This window comes from Arachis ipaensis, chromosome B09, assembly GCF_000816755.2.
Source record: "Arachis ipaensis cultivar K30076 chromosome B09, Araip1.1, whole genome shotgun sequence".
Lineage (NCBI taxonomy): Eukaryota > Viridiplantae > Streptophyta > Magnoliopsida > Fabales > Fabaceae > Arachis > Arachis ipaensis.
The window spans coordinates 7,601,930-7,622,402 of NC_029793.2; the positions used below are offsets into that span (position 1 = coordinate 7,601,930).

The 20,473-nt window shown below is 31.8% G+C and overlaps 5 protein-coding genes across 8 annotated transcripts in view; all 5 read right to left on the reverse strand.

Annotated features, from left to right (window-relative positions):
- The window catches only part of LOC107616986 (TMV resistance protein N), a 17,580-nt gene extending 16,275 nt beyond the window's left edge, over window positions 1-1,305 (reverse strand). Inside the window, exon 1 of the mRNA XM_016318831.2 lies at window positions 525-1,305. Coding sequence (XP_016174317.1) covers window positions 525-1,018 — 494 coding nt within the window. The 5' untranslated portion in view covers window positions 1,019-1,305. The remainder of the gene's footprint in view (window positions 1-524) is intronic.
- The window catches only part of LOC110266359, a 29,741-nt gene extending 19,380 nt beyond the window's left edge, over window positions 1-10,361 (reverse strand). Inside the window, exons 1-3 of the mRNA XM_021110872.1 lie at window positions 10,245-10,361; window positions 8,693-9,789; window positions 8,272-8,574 (exon numbers count right to left, since the gene is read on the reverse strand). The gene's annotated coding sequence lies outside the window, so the exon portion shown is untranslated. The remainder of the gene's footprint in view (window positions 1-8,271; window positions 8,575-8,692; window positions 9,790-10,244) is intronic.
- LOC107614876 (disease resistance-like protein CSA1) lies at window positions 5,559-7,943 on the reverse strand. The gene is made up of 3 exons (XM_021110871.1): window positions 6,327-7,943; window positions 6,059-6,127; window positions 5,559-5,840 (listed from the first exon to the last, which is right to left on the reverse strand). The coding sequence occupies exons 1-3, from the start codon at window positions 7,833-7,835 to the stop codon at window positions 5,808-5,810; spliced, it is 1,611 nt and encodes a 536-aa protein (XP_020966530.1). The 5' UTR covers window positions 7,836-7,943; the 3' UTR covers window positions 5,559-5,807.
- LOC107614873 (TMV resistance protein N-like) lies at window positions 8,138-10,738 on the reverse strand. Its single transcript, XM_016316999.2, has 5 exons — window positions 10,245-10,738; window positions 9,545-9,789; window positions 8,693-9,384; window positions 8,390-8,574; window positions 8,138-8,144 (listed from the first exon to the last, which is right to left on the reverse strand). The coding sequence occupies exons 1-5, from the start codon at window positions 10,736-10,738 to the stop codon at window positions 8,138-8,140; spliced, it is 1,623 nt and encodes a 540-aa protein (XP_016172485.2).
- Window positions 12,593-20,020, reverse strand: LOC107614872 (TMV resistance protein N-like). Of its 4 annotated transcripts, none has more exons than XM_021110485.1 (5): window positions 19,011-20,020; window positions 17,330-18,440; window positions 16,907-17,209; window positions 14,566-16,056; window positions 12,593-12,891 (listed from the first exon to the last, which is right to left on the reverse strand). In XM_021110485.1, exons 1-5 carry the CDS (start codon window positions 19,523-19,525, stop codon window positions 12,775-12,777), a joined length of 3,537 nt encoding a protein of 1,178 aa, XP_020966144.1. In that variant the 5' UTR covers window positions 19,526-20,020; the 3' UTR covers window positions 12,593-12,774. The 4 variants fall into 4 exon arrangements, with proteins under 4 accessions (XP_020966144.1, XP_020966145.1, XP_020966146.1 ...); XM_021110486.1 differs by lacking the exon at window positions 12,593-12,891 and adding an exon at window positions 13,682-13,875; XM_021110487.1 differs by lacking the exon at window positions 12,593-12,891 and having other exon boundaries at window positions 14,857-15,052; window positions 15,126-16,056; window positions 19,011-20,019.

Consider the following 20,473-nt stretch of genomic DNA (forward strand, 5'->3'; position numbering starts at 1 on the left):
GTATTTAAATTAATAATTCCAAAATAAAAAACACACATTTCTGGATCTTTCAATAAAAAGTTTAAAATCAAACCTACATTAAAAGCAAAAAATGAATAAGTAATAATTAATTTTTATTTAATATTTACTTTTAAAATTTAAGATTTAAACTTTAAAATTTAAAATTCAAAATTTAAGATTTAACATTAAGTTATATAGTTTATTTAAAATTTAAAATTAATATCTCAATTTATTATATTTAAGATTTAGTATTTATCTCTTAATTTTAATCTCTCAATCTAAGTCTTCTTTTCAAATGTAGTCTAATACTTGTTAAACTCTAAAAAAAAAGGTATCATTTGAAATTTCAGCCAAAATATAATAACATAAACAAAAATTGTAATAGCAATATAAAAAAGTTTTTAACTCTTCAACTACATTTTGGTAAAATCTGATCAAGGATAGTATCCATTTATCACAATCTGATTCAAGCATTTATCTCTAATATATTGTTGTTGAAATTTAAGAATGTTGGAGTGGTTTACCTGTGGTGATCGCATTGGAAGCCAGAAAGATTGGCAGCTTCAAAGAGTGCAGTCCTCCATTGCTGCACATGTTTACGGTCGGTGGATCTCTCATGCTCATCAAATGCTCTGCGATAACTTCCAGTCTGCTTGCGAACATGTGTGGGTTGTATTCTGTAGAACACTGGAATCACAATCACATTTTCATTCTTCTTCTTGCATTCTATGATCTCCACCAGCTCTCTCAAGCACCACTTAGAGGAAGCATAGTTCTCAGAGAAGATAACAAGAAACAAGTTTGAGTCTCTGATGGCCTCAACAAGTTCGTTCCAGATGCCTCCTCCTTTCTGGATTCTGTAATCTATGAACGTCTCAATCCGGTTTCTGCGGAGAGCAGAATGAAGATGGCTGGTGAAGCCGTTACGCGTGTCCTCACCTCTGAAGCTGATAAAGACATCGTATTGATGAGTGACAGATGCTTGAGAATAAGCAGAAGAAGCACCGGAAAGTGGCATGATGTGTATGTTAAGTTACGGTAAATCAGTTATGAGTGGTGTGGGAATTGAGTTAATAGAGAAAGAAATGGTGTTGTATTTTGTCTCTCTTGCTATATGGTCATGACTTGTGATCTCATGAAGGGAAAAACAAAAGGAAAGTGTTAACAGATCTTACTTTCGTGGATCCGCGTTTCTACTTTCTTTGACTGAAGTCAACTAAGTAAACAAGAGGCTTTCCTTGCAACTTCGCGACACAGTTGAGAAAAAAACATCTTACTTTCGGTGCATCTGCTATTGTGCTTCTTCTTTCTTTTTCGTGTGGGTCCAAAATGGGGGGGGGGGGGGGGGGGGGGGAATGAATCAAGCAGTTAATTATATAAGAAAGGAAATACTTTGTTCGCATCTCACATATTCACGAAAAGCAAACAATAATAATGATATCTTGTATTAATCTGTGGACTATATGTGATAAAGACTTGGTCTACGTCAACGAAGAAATTACCATGTGAGTGGAAGTGTCATCTGTTCAGCAGACTTAATTGGGGTTGTATACATGTAATTATATTGAAACGCTCATCACGAAGTTAATTACCGAGCGGTTTCCCTTGCTCTTTCTTAGCTTTTATTAGAAATTTTAATTTGTTCCGATCAACAAGCATCAAGGTAATATACTAATATCGATAGTGTTGATCTTAATCATGTGACGCATGATTTTGTCCCTTTATCAGTATTAACTTTGAACAAGTTAACAACTTGTATTATGAATAATATAGTTAGCAAATTAAAATATTTAGTTGTTTACATCAACGAACTAATACGCGTTTTCTAATTCCGTTATTTATTCTGACTTTGTCCAAGTCCCAACTACCTTCTTCCCTAACAACTTCAAAATGGATGCTAGATAATCTTTGTTTTGTTTATTATTAGCTGCAGAAGCACTTCTTATAAATCTGGTAAATAAAATCTTTTAAGTTTCAATAAACAAAATAAATTTATTTTAATTGTTAATGCATTAAATATGTTAAGATGATGATGAGTACTTTCGTTTTTCACATTTTTAGTATAGGGGCTAGCAATTGTTTAATTTTTGGGTGAGCAAATAATCAGTATTAGTATTTTTCTACAACAAAAAAAAATCCAAATATATATAAAGAGCGTGAGTACATGCTGGCTGCTGAATGATGGTTAGAATTTGTTATATTTGTTGGTATGTGAGACTTTCCGTTTTAATATTACTTTAAAGACATTTGTTAATTAAATCATAATCATAATTGTTCTTGCATAAGTTAGTCATTGTATAGCGCGTTTGCCAATGAATAACTGTAGACTTTCTGTTGGAATGAGTTATACTTCGGCAATAGGAGAACAAGGAGTACCCGCAAATAAAAGACACTTCGATACTCAAGTTAGTGAGTGAATTATAAGTTTTGCAAGTTGCAATATGTCTAAATATTTTTTTTTACCTTCCTTTTATATTTGGAATGAGATGTATTTGGTTACATTTCCGAAAAATCTCACTTAAATGAGAAATAATAATGTTTGAGAACATTATTATACGTTTTGGTATTTTCATAACCAAACTATAGTGTTTATTGTCGAGTTATAACGTTTTAACCGAGTTATAACGATCAAATCATAGCCTGATGATATTTTGATAAAACAAATTGAACTTTTTGAGTTATAACTTGGCGATGTTATAAGTATAGAGTCCCAGATCAACTTACTTTATTAAAATAAAATAATTTAAAAATGGGAGATGATTGATTTTTTTTTTTATTAAAAATAGGAGACTCAAACCGATAACCTCTTAATTGAGTATGAGGAGATGATTGAAGTTAACGTGTATAGAAAAGTATAATAATCTTTTTATTAATTATACCCATTTTCCAAGGCGATCTGATCTGTTGATGTGGAAAGAAAGTAATCGTCAAGAGTTTTTTATAGAACCGAATAGTTTCATTAAATATGGTATTTTGAGTTCGTTCTTATTGAAATTATGAGAGGATTCATAAAAGCAGCTTTACTTTCTCTGAAGCGTTTTATAAAGTCATACACAACTATGGGTAAAAGAAGTTAGTTTACTTTATTTATTTTTCTGTTCTATCATTTCTTCTTTTTTATTTTTTTTTAAAAAAAATTATGGGCGAAAAAAAAAAAGCAATGTTTACGATTGATCTTAGTTTTGGCTCTAAGACTAATCTCAGCCCTTGATTTGAAACAGAAAGGAAGAGCTCCTTTCTCTTTTTTTTTTTTTTTCGAATTGAACAACATTAAAAAAATAGTTTCAACAAGTTAAAATAATTACATATAAACGAAACTAAAAAATTATAATTAATTTATTTCTGAATAAACATTTGATTTGATCTTTTCTTACAATTTCAATATTTGATTTTTTCTCTTTTTTTTTTCTTTTTGATATTTGATGTTAAAGATTACCTTTTTCATTTTGTTGAACCTAATTTGAGATATCTTCATTTATTTACAATGTTGATTTTTTTTTCTTTGGTTTTTGATCAGCACCTTCGACGCAATGGTTGGTGCAAAGGAGAATGCTTCCATTTAGCTTGGATCCTTTCTTGGCTGCAAATTACTTGGGCCTACAAACCATTTTCAACCCAAATACTAAATGCTTGTGATTATTAAAATATTATTAATTTTTTAAACTCAACAAATTTGATTTTATCTCTTAGCTTCAATTTTTGACTTTTCTCTTTCTTTCTTTTTTAATGCTTGTGTTAAGTCTAAGTTAATTTTAGGTTTTATAAATGATGACAAACATTTTTTGGATTGAAAGTCCAATACTATTTAATGAGTGTTTTAATTGTTACAGGTCCAATTGTCCAAGTTCATGCTGCATAAGCCCAAACCAGCATAAACTTCAGCAAATCAACATGCTAAAGCTCCAACACTTAGTGCTCATTTGCTCCTTAGTACTCCAAGAGTAATAAACAAGCCTAATGCTTTTCAGAGCACCGCTCAGCAAATTAAATGGTCATATATTTGCTAAATTCAATAAGAGGACAGCTGAATCATGCAAGGACAGGTGTGACTCAAATAAAGTAAGAAGGATACAAGAACACCCCACTAACCTATGACCTATGAACATCATCAGAGCAATACTTGGATCGTGGTTGAGCAAAAACACAAACTTGCATAGAGCAGTAGTAGCAGAAAAATGGAGCAAAATGAAAAAGGAGTGCATGCCTTGGAAGAAAGCCAAGTAAAAGACAACAGCGGTGGTGGACGGACTCCTCAACCAGCAGAGCTAGTGGAGTATGATGAAGAAAGGACTGCATGCCGCCAGTGACAGTTCCAACGAGCAGCTGGTACAAGAAAATGAAAGAGGCAGAAATGAAGGCAAATAGAAGACATATAAGAAGCCTCATTCCATCATTTCAAAGCAAGAAAAAGAGAGCACACATTAAGAGCACCATCTCAAACATTGAGCTGGAATCTTTTTTTTCTACTCAAGCTTAATTTCTGATCTTTGTGTTATGGCTGTCTTGTGTCATTTTCTGTTTTTGAGAAAAGGCTGATCTTGAGAGGTTGAAAAACCAAGAGAGAAAAGGCATGAGTGATGCATAATAGCCACTGATTTCTGATGTATTGAGTTGTTGAACTAAGATTAGTTTCCCTTGCCAAGTTGGGTTAGCACTTGGTGAATTTGAATCTGTTTAGATTCCTGTTTCTAGTTGGGACATCACTATGGGAAGCTAAACTTTGGTGAAGAAAATTTAGGAGTAGATATTAGTTGAATTAGGGAGTAATTCAATAGTATTGGTGTATGTAATATGTGAATTTTAGTGAAAATTTTACTATGATTTGTGGTGGAGACTGAATGTAGGATTCATTGCACAAAAAATCCGAACCAGGATACATGCTAACATTTATCTTCTCTTCCCTACTCTTTACTTGTATTGCGCACGAGACAAAATGAAATAATCTCCTGCAACTTTAGCTTTCGCTGAAATAGAGTTTGAAACTCTGAATTTTAAGCCAATCAGCTTGAACTTGGTTATTCACTTTTTTATTTAGCTTAAACCCACTTATGAACATGCCTTTTTATTTCTTCTTTTTGAAACATCTAACTGATCTAATCAAACTTGGATTGTGAGTGTAGCATGCTAGTCATGGACCAGACGAAAAAAGAGGATATTGCCAAAGGACTTTGGCACTTTTGTTATGGGCGAGACGATAGAATAATTACTGGCTCTTGCAGTTGGACCTGTTTTAAAGACATTTTATTTTATATACAATAAATACATACATTACAAACACTTTTGGACTTTTGAATCCAATATTATAATATTAATTATCATTAAATTATTATTGTTATTTTTCTCAAACTCAACACAATCAAATGAGCGAAAATAAGTAATGGTGTGTTCTCAAGAAGAGTGCTATAAAGTGAGCAAATAGACAACTATTACAACAATAATGAACTAAAGCAAGTATAGGTATTACCCACAGAAGCTTTCCTCTTGGAGCTCTCATATTATATGTTCTTCTCTGTAGAAGGGAGAAAAAATAAGTTAAAAGAAAGAAACACATATATATATGAGTGGAGACACCTGAAATTGCATTTTGCATCCCACTTCTATACTTTCTTTCTCATTTCCTCTCTTTAATTTTTTGTTTTTTTAGAAGTTACAAAACGATATCAACTCGGTTAAAAAGAAACAAGGAAGAAAATACAGACTAATAAAAATAATATTCCACAACACATAATCTCCAAAAGAACGAGTCACTGTACCTCAATTTAATAGGAAAATATTACACTATTTTTGGAGACTTGGAGTAATCTTCATTATATCTCTTCTTTAGTCTCTGTTCTCCACCACTGTTATTAAAATTGACAACATAAAATAAATTGTGATGATTCCTATTGTTGTAGCTTTTACAATAAGCATTGTGGTTCTTAGTATCATTTTCTTTTTTTTGTTGGAATTTGAATTTTAATATATTATATAATTAATGAAAATCAAGCTGCTCAAGAAATAGTAATTTCATCAAATACAGACAAAAGCTTAGCTAATATAATTGGGCAATGTAACTTACCAACAATCTTTTGAACCAATTGACAATATCCAATGCACAACAATGTACATCCACTCTTTTTCCAGTTCTCTGCAACAACAATATAATAGCTCATTTTGGGACCAGGCACGTACACAACTCATAAACTGTGTTCCGTTCACCATTATATATATATACCAAGATCAATTTTGAATGATTTAATTTTTATTCTGGATCCTACCCTAAACAGTTCAGAATACAACAAGAATATGTGAAGATAGACTACAGAGATTAGCATTAGAAGCATTACCTGAAGGTCCTCCAACTCCAAGTGATCATATTCATGGCCCTCATCAATAATGACATCAGGAATAATCTCTCCTTCATCAATGACATCTGGATTAATCTCTTCTTCATCATTGACATGCATCCAACGGATCCCACACCCCTTTATCACTACTTCTTCATTATCCTCTGGTTGATGAGCATAGAACTCAAATTTAAGGATAGGATTGCAAGTGGTGCCTCTCTTTCTCTCTTTGATTGCTTCCATTATCTTGTTCGAATACTCTCCATCATACCATAATATCATATGATCTGATATCATTTCAAATTGATTCACAGAGAACGTATGATCGGTCAAGTGTACTGTTTTGCCAGAAGTTGCTATCCATTCCCATTCGTTGCAACCCTTTTCTAAGTAGCATTCACACCTGAATGTCAAATGTTTGTTGCTAAAGTCGCGAGATTGGAATTGAGAAAACAACATGCAGACAACAAGACAAGAAGAAATCTTGTGATCTGGAGGAACTTCCACAGTGATTGAAGTTTCTGTAGAGTAGTAGTGAGGGAACCAATCATTAAGTATGCTCTCTTTACTTGGTAAATAGTAGAAGGATATATTCGAACATTCATTACTTGCCGCAAGTTCTATCCTGGATTTCAAGTCTTTCAAAACTGCTTCATATGCATCATCATCCAACTTTGTGCAGTTATAGAATTTAAAGGATGCCCAGTGTGTTTTGGGTGGTTCACTTGTTAAACTTGAGATTGTCTTCAAAGATTTGCAATTTCTTGCAGCAAAGTATATAATAGATGGGGGAAGTGGAGGTACATATTGAAGCATTTTACAATCATCGATGAAGAGTTGTATGAGCTTTTGAAGATTCTTAATGCTTTCTGGCAAACTTGTAATGGCATGACAACTCTCCAATGATAATTCCTGTAATGATTGTAAGACATGAATGTTGTCTGGGAGTTTAGACAAACTCTTACAATGCTCGAAAGATAATCGCTTGAGAGACAAGAAGACAGGGGTGGGCAATATTCTACTTAAAATAATGCATGTGTCATCTTCATGTTTTATTGGATCCATCAGTGCAATTGTGCGCGCAAAGTTTTGAGGAAGTTTTTCAATAGAGTAACTGATGTTAATACCGAACGTGGTAAGATTTTTGAGATGCATAATAGTAGATGACTCTTCACTCAAAGCTGAGGACGATAAATATAAGCTTTTAGAATGATCCCCTATCATTGGGATTGAGAACTCTTCCAAATTCGAGCAACCAATAGTCCACAGGTAACTGAGAGAGGGTGAACAATAATCACTGTAAAGCCTTTTCAGCTTCTTGCAATAATCCAAATATATGTCTTCAATCTTGGAGAGAGAGAAAATAGATGGATGAACATCTTGTAAGTTTTCACAGCCATAAAATGATATTTTTTTGAGATTCGTGGCACCTGTTAAATTTGGACACTCTATCAAATCTTTGCATCTACCGAGATCAATCATCTCCAAACTTGGTAGCATCTGTAACATTTTATAATGTCAGGCCCGAAAACATATTAACACATGTACATGTGTAGTGGGGAAAAAAATGTGTTATTTTATTTATTATTTAATGTGTTGCGTTCTCACCTATTTTAATTTTATAAATTATTATACATTTAATATCTAATATTAAGTGATAATAACTTTTCCATATTTTGAGAATAATTAACTATATTTTTTAATAATTTCTTTTTTTTTCTCTTATTCTTAGACATAAATAGAAATATGTTTCCAGCATGCAGTATACAACTAATTATTTTTTCTGCATTTGATATCTTAAATTCTAAATTTTACATTCTAACAGTATAAAAATAAAGTATTAGTTCAAAATATTATCTAACATTGATAAAAATTGTTGACTCCTAATATTTTTTTATTTTAGAAATAAAAAAATGTTAAAAAAAACATGAAGAAAAATGAATACCTGTTTTGTATCCCAAAGTTTTTTAATATTGCTACCTCGCATAGAAAGTTGAACAAGTTTTTGAGGCCAACAAATAGACGGCAGAAACTTAAGTGGGCATTTATTCCACTCAATATACCTTAAGTCATTCGAAAGTTGAAAATCCTTTACAAACACTATGTTCCATTCAAGATCTAAATTGATATTTCCTCTTAAAGCAAGCAATCTTAACTTTGGCATCTTCCTTAATGCAATGATGATTATACGTGGATCTATTGTAATTTCATTCATATCCACAATCATACTTTCAACTCCATGAATATCCTGAAAAATTGATAAGCATTGTAATACAGTGTTAGTATTATGTTGCTGTAAGCAATATTTCGATATATATACATATACTCATCTTGAAGACCAAACCATTAAAGCATGATTTCCTTACTCTTTCATGTTGGAATATATTGCAGACTTCTTCGGTATTCCACAGTCTTGTTTGTTGACCGCAATTTTCGTTAGATTCTTCATGAATGATTTTCCAACACATTTTCTGTATCAAGCTATGCATTTTTATGCAATCATCTGAAGCAACACTTATAAGAGCCTTGTCCAATAGGCTTTTTATTCCTATGTCTGCAAAGAAACCACAAGAATTTAATATTCTTGTTACTTCTTCCATTTTATACCTGTGAAAAAAGCATGCAACATCTAGAAGGATGTTTTTTTCATCATTATCTAATGCATCATAACTCAGTCTCAACACTTGCTGAATATCTGCATTGGGATACTTTTTTAGTTTTCTCAATGCACTCTCCCATTCACTTTTTCTTTTGATAGCCCGAAAAAATGATCCCAGAATTTTTAATGTTAATGGTATTCCTTTGGCATAATCTGCTACGACTCTTGTTGATAGCTCATAATAATCTTCTTTAGGATGAGAATCATTAAAGGCATTATGGCTAAAAACTTTAAGGGAGTCTTCAAAATTCATTTCCTTCACCTCATGAATTGCTTCAACTCCTCCACTTGATAGCACATTTCTGTCTCTTGTTGTCAAAATGATTCTACTACCAGAATTTAAACAATTACAAAGCAGTTGAATCAAATCAGTTGCAATTTGTGAATCAGCCACATCATCTAACACAATGAAAGCCCTCATATGCTTGAGTTTACGGATAATAGTGTATTACTCGAATATTATCAATACAAAGATCTTGATTTAGTAATTGAGAAAGAAGTTTAGTGCATATGTGACTAGCACCTTTTCTTTCTAATTTTTTTGAAAAGACTAAGAAACAATGATCTTTGTACTCTGAAGAGTACTCATGAAAAAGAGTAGTAGCAATAGTTGTTTTACCAATACTGCCCATACCCCAAATTCCAATCACAAGAATTTTCTCCAACTTGAATTTCAGTAAGGATTTAACAGAGGTATAATTTCTGTTGCTGATAAAAGGACTTCTGAGTTCATCTCTATAGCAATTATAATTCAAATTTGGAAAAATTGCTTCTATAATTTCATCGATCAACTCTGCTTCATGCCTAGCAGCAAGTAAAAATCACATTAGAAGTAAACAATATATGCATAATCAGATAAAATAAAAATGGATAAATATAATTAGCATCTCCAATGTATCTTGAATGGTAATTGATGCGAAATCAATCAATCATTATATGTTAGGTAGAAGGCGAGATCAAGCCTATGTTGGGATTGTTATCTTAGATCAAACTCTAGATAACAAAAAATCTTACTAGATTTTTCTTTTCTTGGGGTATAATATTAAGGAAGATATTTATTAGTTTATTTAATACTATTTTATTTATTAATAATTTCCTCCTTTTGTGTATAGTATTCTTTTCATTTTAAAATAAAAATAACCATATTAAAAAATAATAAATAAAATTTGATAATGTTTAAAATTGTGTAAGTAGAAAAAATTATCCTTAAACAATGAATTTTACTAATTAATAAACTTAAGAAGGTCAGGGCCTTTTACCTGTGGTGATTGCAAGTGAAGCCAGAGAGATCCGAAGCTTCAGTGAGTGCCGTCCTCCATTGCTGCACATGTTTACGGTTGGAGGATCTCTCATGCTCATCAAAGGCTCTGCGGTAACTTCCACTCTGCTTGCGAATATGTGTGGGCTCTATTTTATAGAACACTGGAATCACAATAACTTGTTCATTCTTTTTCTTGCACTCCATGATCTCAACCAGCTCTCTTAAGCACCAGCTAGAGGAAGCATAGTTTTCGGATAAGATAACAACAAACAACTTTGAATCTCTGATGGCTTCAACAAGTTCGTTCCAGACGACACCTCCTTTGGGGATTCTATAATCTATGAACGTGTGGATCTGGTTTCTGAGGAGAGCAGCATGAAGATGGCTGGTATAGCCATTACGCGTGTCCTCGCCTCTGAAACTGATAAAAACATCATATCGAGTAGTGGGAGGTGAGGAAGAAGAAGAAGCAGCAGCAAGGGAAAGTGCCATATGTTGAGCACATACAGTTAATTGGGATTTACGTAGTGAGTTAATTAGAGAAAGAAATGATCCTCTATTCAGGTATATATCATATAATTATACTTGAAACACTCATCGTCATCAAGTAGTTACCCAGTGGCTTCCCTCTCTTGGTCTAAGCTCTTCATCAAGTCTTGCCCGTAATTAACAGTCACTAATTCAGAAATTTTAAGAAACACATAATATATAAAAATAATAAATATAAATGTTACTGTATTTAAAAGGTTATCTTTTAAAAACTAATTTTGATAAATTATTTTTAAAAATAAATATTTTGCCAACCCAACCGTAAATGGACGCTATGTAGAAAATTATAGTTTGTAGTTTATTTGCTACCACAAGCAATCAAGCATCAAGATAATATATTAATAGTATTGATCTTAATCATCCGAGGCGCATTTTGTCCCTTTAATTATCAGTTACCACTAACCTCTTGCATTTGTACATTCCAATCCCATAATTTGTTCCCAGGCAAATATCCATTATTATATTTTATCCAAAACTAACGCGGTCGTCATACTCTCACACTAGGGACAAATCAACAAATTGTTTTTCCATGAATAATTTGCAAATTAATTGGGCAATGCTTACATCAATATCAACTAATACACGTCTTCTAAATTAGTTGTTTATTCTCGTTTTGTCCCTGGCTATTACTTCTTTCCTAACAACTAAGGTTAAAAATGAGTTGAGCTCTGATCTATATAAGACAATCTAAGCTCAAACTTGGCTTAGTAAAATTGAGCTCAATTTAATCCAATTATAAAGTTTAATTTTATTTTTTTTAACAAAAAACTTCAACATACATATTGAGTGGAAGCAACAAAATCAGAGAACAGAAACACAAAGNAAATAAATATATTAAAAATTTAAATTTTTTTTATATTTTTAATAAAAAAATTTTAAATTTATAAATTTAACATGTATCTTTAAAATATATGATAAATAAACCCTACAAATAATCGAGTGAGCATAGAATTTATTGAGCTCAAACTGCCTGACATATTTAATATGTGAGTATAAATCCAAGGTAATGTTAATAATATTGAACTTAATCATCTGACGCATGATTTTGTTCGTTACCAAATAGCAACTACCACTAACTTTCCAATAAAAAAATTACCACTAACTTTAATTTGCATTTAGTCCATTTTATTCCCATAACTTTTTTCTCAAATAACAATTATTATAGTAAGAATTTCGTGGGTAACCAACACTTAATTAGTCAACTATTAATTAATTTGTCATTGACTTGATAATTTTAATTTTTTANNNNTAAAAGTTATAAAAGTTATTTACATATACTTTTTCTATTAATAAACATTAATTTGATGATAATTTTATCTGATGTCTACATCTGCTAAACAATGTTAATATGATATTTTTTTTATCATTATTAAACCAAACAGAGAATAAAGATATAAAAAAAATTGCTAGAGACTAATAGACTTATGTCTTATAACTTAGGATTTAATCAAATCAAACATTACATTTTTCTTTATATTATTTGTAAGAGTTAATTCATTTATTAATTACGTTTTACTCCTTAAACAAAGAAAAAGAAACCACACACACTAGGAACCTTTTAAATAATAATGAGGCAAGTGGCAAGTTGAGTCCTGGACCTTTTGGGATTTGAATTCTTCACCATTAAAAATAGAGAAAATGAGATAATAATTAGGTATTAAGATAGAATGAAGTGTAATTTTGTTATTGTTCAGTTTGAATGGTGACCACACCTACGTCGCAAATAAGCCAAGTATTGTATCAAAATAATGACATCCTGAATGATATAACATTTATTTATATAGCCTCCCTTCATGACTCAATTATCATCAAAACCCGTCTTCTAATAATAGATAATATCTTATTATGAATATAAAACAGAGCGTAAAAGTGCAAAAAACAATATGCAAATTAAACTGCACACTGCCAAATTGACAGAAAAATTGAACAATAATCAAATGAACAAAAATAAGTAATGATATGTTCTGAGAGAAAGTGTGCTATAAAGTGACCAAATAGATAACTGCTATTACAACAATAATAAACAAAAGGAAGTACAGGTGTTCCCCAGAGAAGCTTTTCTTGTTGGATGGAGTTCTCATATGATATGTTCTTCTCTGTAGAAGGAAGACAAAATAAGTTAAAAGAAAGTAACACATATATATGAGTTGACTAGTTGAGCCAGCATCCACTGCTATACTTTCTTTAATTTCTTTTCTCTTCTTTATTTTTTTATAATCACAAACCAACTCAATTGAAGAGAAAAAAAAGGAACAAAGTACACATAAAAAAAGGAAAGATATTGCATAACACAGTCTTCAAAAGAAATGAGAGTTACTGTACTTTAATTTAAGAAAAAGATATTATTCTGTTTTGGAGTGATATTTCTTTGTATCTCTTCGGTATTTGCTCTACAACACATACAGTTATAAAATCGATAACATAAAATTAATCGTGGTGATTCTAGATATTGTGACTTTTACAATAATACCCATTGTAGTTTATGTCGTATATTTTTCTTTTTCTTGCAATTTGAATTTGAATATATTTGCAGCCTATTGTAACTCTATTTATTATAGTATGTTTGAAGTTATGATATATATACAATTACATACGGTAACATAGCACGGTTTTAATATGATAATCACCAAATTAAAAAAAAAACATTGGGTTTTGTTAGAAAATTAAGAATGTGTTTAGTTTGTATTTTTATTTTTTATTTTCATTTTTAATATTTTTCTGTTTTTTGAATTTTGTGAAGGAAAAAATAAGAACAGAAAGTAAAAGCAGAAAATATTAAAAATAAAAATAAAAAATAAAAACGTAAATCAAACGTACCATAACTTTCTTTGAACTAATAATCAATTAATAAAGTAAAAAAAGGTAAAAAAGAAATAAAAAGTAGAATTATAAAAAAACTAAAATATTGATTGATTGTTGCGACTATAATTACAATTATAATAGGAGACCATATATTAAAACAAACTCAATTATAATATGAAAAGTAAGCTGCTCAAGAAATATAGTAATTTCATCAAGTATAATCAAAAGCTTAGTTAATACGTAAATCCACTCTTTCTTCGGTTCTCTATTCTCTTACTCTGCGACAAGAATATAATTCCTCATGATCTCCTACATTTAATACATTATTACTACGATACGATAATTAACCACACAAATAAGGACGATATCAAACAACATACTATGGTATAAAATTGACAACACATCATGAACATAAACATCAATATGCCAAAATATTTTATTTCAAATTTTTGTCTATTCATAAATAGTATAACTTTTGCAAACTGATGTATTAATTTAGTAGCTTTGAGGTTTTCGAGGTCTAAAATTTTTTTAAAAGTTAGTAATAAATCATTATTATCATTTTTGTTATTTAAATTTATTGAAAAAGTGAAACACTTGTTGTACAACAACAAATGTTAAGATGTCCATTTATAATAATTAAAGAGCATAGTAAACCTTGATTTTTGTAATTCTTGTAGTGACTTTTACAAGATATATATGATATATTTATAAAATTGAAGCAAAGAAGCTTTGTGTAAGAGAAACATTAAAAAATTATAGCTAAGTTGTGCAGAAGAAATAAAAAGAAAACTCAAGCACGTAGATAATTCATCAAAGGTGTGTTTTCGTTTACTACCATTATATATATACCAAAATCAATTTAGAATGATTTAATTTTTGTTGTGGATCTCTAGACTAAACAATTGAGAATACAACAATAATGTGTGAAAACTACTGCCATTAGTATTAGAATTTAAAAGCATTACCTCAACGTCATGAGATTCATAGCCCTCATCATGAGTGGCATCTGGAGTAATCTCTCCTTCATGATTAACATGGACATGCATCCAACGGATCCCACACCCCTTTATGACTACTTCCTCATTATCTTCTGTATTTGCATAGAACTCAAATTTAAGCATAGCATTACAACTGGTGTCCCTCTTTCTCTCTTTGATTGCTTCCGTTATCTTGTTGGAACACTCTCCATCATACCACACTACCTTATGATCTGATACTGTTTCCCATTGAGGAATCCAAACATCGGGAACATAGGTGACCAAGACTATCCTCTTGGCAAGAGTTGCTATCCATTCCCATTCGTTGCAACCCTTTCCCAAGTAGCATTCCCATCTAAATATCACTTCTTTCCCGGTAAGGATGCATGATGAGTATTTAGAAATCAAGATGCAGACAACAAGACAAGAAGAAATCTTGTGATCTGGAGCAACTTCAATAGTGATCGAAGCTTCTCTACAGTAGTCAGGAAACCAGTCATTAATTATGCTCTCTTTACTTGGTAAATAATATAAGAAGAATATATTACCATTGTTTGCTTCATTATGCAGATATCCATCATTATTTACCACAAGTTGTATCTTGGATTTCAAGTCTTTCAAAACGGCTTCATATGCATCATCATCCAACTTTGTGCAGTTATGGAATATAAACCATGCATAGTGTTCTCTGGGTGGTTCACTTGTTAAACTTGAGACTGCCTCCAAAGATTTGCAGTTTTCTGCTTGAAAGTATATAATAGATGGGGGAAGTGGAGGAATGTATTGAAGCATTACACAATCAACGATCTGAAGATGTAAGAGCTGTTGAAGATTTTTAATGCTTTTTGGCAAACTTGTAATGACATGACAACTTCGCAGTTGTAATACTTGTAATGATTGTAAGACATGAATGTTGTCTGGGAGTTTAGACAACCTCTTACATTCGAAGAAAATTAATTGCTTGAGAGACAAGAAGGCAGGGGTGGGCAATATTCTACTTAAGATGATGCATGTGTCATCTTCATGTTTTATTGGATCCATGAGTGCAATTCCGAAGGCAAAGTTTTGAGGAAGTTTCTCAAGAGAGTAACTGATGTTAGAAAAAAAACACTCAAGATTTTTGAGATGCATAATAGTAGATGGCACTTCATTCAAAGCCGTTGATGGTAAACATAGGTTGATTTCGGAATGATGAGTCATCATGGGGATTGAGAACTCTTCCAAATTGGAGCAATAAATGGCCGACAAACTATGGAGAGAGGGAGAACAATAGTCACTGCAAAGTCTCTTTAACGATGTGCAATAGCTCACATATAGTTTTTCAATCTTGGGGAGAGAGAAAATAGATGGATGAACATCTTGTAAGCTTTCACAGCCAGAGAGTAATATTGATTTGAGATTCGTGTTACCTGCTAAATTTGGGCACTCTATCAAGCGTTTGCAGCCCTGGAGGTCAATAAACTCCAAATTTGGTAGATTCTGTCAATCCAAAAAACATGTTAACACATAGGCTTTTGTTAGATAAACAATGACATTTTTAAATAATGTGGACAATAAATTTTAGAATTGATCCAATAAAATAAAAAAAATACTTCACCCTAAATTACCTCCTAAATCTTAATATTAGAATAATTATCTGCATACCTAGTAAATTGAACATTTAATATATCCATTATTCACATTGTTTAATATTTTCATTGTCTATATATATTTTTTCTATCAGATGGGTTGTTTTATCCGATACATGACTAGCGAATGAAAAAAAGTGTTGTTTTATTGTTTAATGTGTTACACTCTCACTTATTTTAATTTTATAAATTATTATACATCTAATATCAAAGAAGACCAGCAAATTTTGTTATTTGTAACTATCAATTAGCCATTATAAATGTTTTTAATAGTGTGAGATTATATTTAATGATGTGGAATTACTCATTTTTCTTTTGATGGTTAAGTACTGGCCAAATTTGAATAAAAGTACTTGTTCCCTAAATTTTCTGTGATATTTTATTCTCACAAAAGTTTATATAGAAAAAATTCTCTTGAATAAATGATAAAAATATAACTTTTTAAAAAATAATTAGCATGCAAGAATATTTTACAATATATAAAAATAAATTAATCTTACATAATAGAGTAAGTTTATAAATTATAAATCTTGAAATAAACGCTCCATAATTAATATTACTTATATGAAAACTACTCTATTTTTTGTTCTTTTAAAATTTCGCTTTTTATACTAACTAATTTCTATAATATATCAATCTTTATTTTAGTATCTAACAAAAGTATCAAAAAAGCGTAAAAAGAAATATAAACATGATCCTACCTGTGGTGTATCCCAAAGTTTTTCAACATTGCTATCTCGCATAGAAAGCTGAACAAGTTTTTGAGGCCAACAAATAGGCGGCACAAAGTTAAGTGGGCAGTTATTCCACTCAATATACCTTAAGTCATTAGGAAGTTGAAAATCCTCTACAAGCACTCTGTTCCATTCAAGATTCATGTTGACATTTCCTCCTAAAACAAGTAACCTTAACTTTGGCATCCTCCTTAATGCAATGATGATTATACGTGGATCTATTGTAATTTCATTCATATCCACAATCATGCTTTCAACTCCATGAATATCCTGAAAAATTGAAAAGCATTGCAATATGATGTTAGTACCACGTTGCTGTGAGCAATATTTTGATACATACATATATACACTCATCTTGAACACCAAACCATTAAAGCATGATTTCCTTACTCTTTCATCTTGGAAAATATCGCAGACTTCTTCGGTAAACCACAATCTTCTTTGTTGACCACCATTTTTGCTATAATCTTCATAAATGATTTTCCAACACATTTCCTGTATCAAACTATGCATTTGGATATATTTATCATTACCATTTGAATAAATACTTACAAGAGACTTGTCCAATAGGCTTTTTATCCCTATATCTGCAAAGAAATCACAAGAATTTAATATTCTTGTTATTTCCTCCATTTTATGCCCATGGAAAAAGCATGCAACATCTAAAAGGATGTTTTTTTCATCATCATCTAATGCATCATAACTCAACCTCAACGCTTTCTGAATATCTGCATTGGGATACCTCCATAATTTTTTCAGTGCACTATCCCATTCAGCTACACTTTTGCCGTGAAAAAATGATCCCAAAATTTTCAAAGCCAATGGAATGCCGTTAGCATAATCTATGACTCTAGCTGTTAGCTCACCATACCCTGCTTTGGGATGGGGATCAGAAAAGGCATATTGGCTAAAAAGTTTATAGGAGTCTCCATTACTCATTTGCTTGATTTCATGAATTTGTTCAACTCCTCCACTTGTAAGCACGCTCCTGTCCCTTGTTGTCAAAATGACAATGCTACCAGAACATAGGCAAGTACGCAAACCTGGAACCAAATCAGTTGCAATTGGCGAATCAACCACATCATCCAGTACAATCAAAGCCCTCTTCTGCTTGAGTTTACTTAAAATGCGAGGGTCTAGTACTCCAATATTGGTAGTATGAAGATCTTGGTTTAATAATTGGGAAAGAAGTCTGCTGCATATGTCACTGAGACATGGATTTTCTAATTCTCTTGAATTTGACAAGAAGCAAGAGCCTTCATATTGAGAAGAGTACTTATTGAAGAGAGCCTGAGCAATGGTTGACTTACCAATACCGCCCATACCCCAAATTCCAATCACAAGAACCTTTTCCATCTTGCGTCTCATCAAAGATTCAACGCGGATATAGTTTGCGTTACAAATAAAAGGTCTGTTGAGTCCATCTATGAAGCACTTGTTCTTCAGACAATGTGGCAAAATTACTTTTACAATGTCACTAATTAGCTTCGCTTCATCATCCCTGGCAACGGTAAATAATATTACATTATTAGAAACTGATAACCACAGTGGAAGTGAAAATGGATAAACAATTAAGATGAATACTATTACGAAGATTTTATAATTGTTTTTTTATCATCAGATCATAAATTGTATAATTTGATTTTGATGTGTTATAAAAGTAATTTTTTTTTAAGTGTGACTAAACAAATAAAATACACTTTTAACACAAGAATCTTTATAAAAAATATTTTTAACATTTTTATTTGAGTAGGTGACAATAATTCAACATATATAGTTCCTTACAATCCACTACTTAAATTGAAACATAATAATACTCTTTTTAAGTTAGTCAAGTAAATTTGTGTATATATCTTAAAAAAAAAAAAGGTGATATCTTGAACAATATACCTGATTTTAATGTAAAATCATAATGAATGTTACGATTTCCAAAGATCTTATTATTAAATTTTTATGTTTATTATAAATAAATATTAAATAAAACAAGTTATGACTGCTTTTTATTAATTTTTTTTTATTAGCAAACATTTTCACTTGAGTTTCCACCTCGGCTAAACCCAATATATATTACCTGTGGTCATGAAAGGGGATGCCAGAAAGATTGGCAGCATGAGTGAGTGCAGTCCTCCATTGTTGCACATGGCAACGGTCCTCCGGAGATCTCTCATGCTTATCAAAAGCTCTGCGGTAACTTCCACTCTGCTTGCGAACATGTGTGGGCTCTATTCCGTAGAACACTGGAATCACTACATTATTGTTATTGTTCTTGTTCTTGCGTTCCATGATCTCAACCAGCTCTTTCAAGCACCACCTAGAGGATGCATAGTTTTCGGAGAAGATAACAAGAAACAAGTTTGCGTTTCTGATGGCCTCGACAAGTTCGTCCCAGATGACACCTCCTTTCTCCATGCCGTCGTCTCTGAATGTTTTTATTTGGTTTTGGCGGAGAGCGGCTTGAAGATGGCTGAGGAATCCTTTACGCGTGTCCTCCCCTCTAAAGCTGATGAAGACATCGTATCGATGAGTGGCCGGTGCTTGAGAAGAAGAAGAAGAAGAAGAAGAAGCAGCTGCAACTGAAAGGGGCATGTCTCTGTGATGGTAATGAACTGAGTGCACTCGGCATAAGAAAGATCTTATGGTAAATCAGTTACGCGTGGGAGTTCGGAGTGGTGTGGCGATGAGTTGTGATCTCTTTATTTTGAGTGAAGGAAAAACAAAAGGAAAGTGGTAACAGATCTTACCTTCGTGGATCCGCGTTTCTACTTTCGTTGACTGAAGTCAACTAAGTAAACAAGCGGCTTTCCTTGAGAAAAACATCTTACTTTCGGTGCATCTGCTATTGTGCTCCTTCTTTCTCTTCCGTGTGGGTCCAAAATGATGAAAATATAGGGGAGCCTCCAAATTACCGCAACTCATATTGTGTTTTTCAGTTGAAATTACTGCAACTCATATGCGCTTTTACTTTATTTCTCCGTGTGGGTCCAAAAGAATAATAATGAAGGAGCCATGAAATTGTTATGATATGACCATGTGTTTTTCAGTTGAATTGACAAAAGTAGCAGAAATGGTTTAAGTAACAGTAAATTGTTGGTCAGTGATAATGATGTAATGAACCGTCAGCCTTTAGCCGACATGAAATGTGTGTTCCATGGGATTCCCATAGTTAATTAGATCTCTGTATTTTTGCATTGAAACATGTTCTAACTGAACATGAGTTTCCTTATTTGCTAAATTCATTAATATTGTTGGTGAGTGTGATAAGGACAATAGAGACAGAAAGTCCATCCCAAGAAGGAAATGTGTCAAAGAAGAGAAATAACAGAGAATAGAATATGGAACCTGAATGAAGTTGTGTTATTGATGAGTAGAAATAATGTTAGTTACAAAAGAAAGGCTTCAACATTATTAGTTACAAAAGTATGATGTGAACTATCATTTTATAATTATTTATAGAGAGTAGAAACTCAATTTTTTACCCTCGACAACATCTCGTTTGAACTTCCAAGTGGCAAACATAACTTTTGGAAAAAGAAA

Coding starts and splice junctions, on each gene's coding strand:
- LOC107614876 (XM_021110871.1), bottom strand. CDS start 7,835: ATGTTACAGATGCTACCAAGTTTGGAGATGATTGATCTCGGTAGATGC. Junction 6,128..6,326: donor TGGAGTTGGAGGACCTTCAG/GTAATGCTTCTA, acceptor TTGTTGTTGCAG/AGAACTGGAAAAAGAGTGGA. Junction 5,841..6,058: donor ATTGGTTCAAAAGATTGTTG/GTAAGTTACATT, acceptor TTTTAATAACAG/TGGTGGAGAACAGAGACTAA.
- LOC107614873 (XM_016316999.2), bottom strand. CDS start 10,738: ATGGCACTTTCCCTTGCTGCTGCTTCTTCTTCTTCCTCACCTCCCACT. Junction 9,790..10,244: donor TTCACTTGCAATCACCACAG/GTAAAAGGCCCT, acceptor ACTTGCTGCTAG/GCATGAAGCAGAGTTGATCG. Junction 9,385..9,544: donor TTCAGAGTACAAAGATCATT/GTTTCTTAGTCT, acceptor TCATTGTGTTAG/ATGATGTGGCTGATTCACAA.
- LOC107614872 (XM_021110485.1), bottom strand. CDS start 19,525: ATGCCCCTTTCAGTTGCAGCTGCTTCTTCTTCTTCTTCTTCTTCTTCT. Junction 18,441..19,010: donor ATCCCCTTTCATGACCACAG/GTAATATATATT, acceptor TACCGTTGCCAG/GGATGATGAAGCGAAGCTAA. Junction 12,892..14,565: donor ATGAATCTCATGACGTTGAG/GTAATGCTTTTA, acceptor TTCCTTCTACAG/AGAAGAACATATCATATGAG.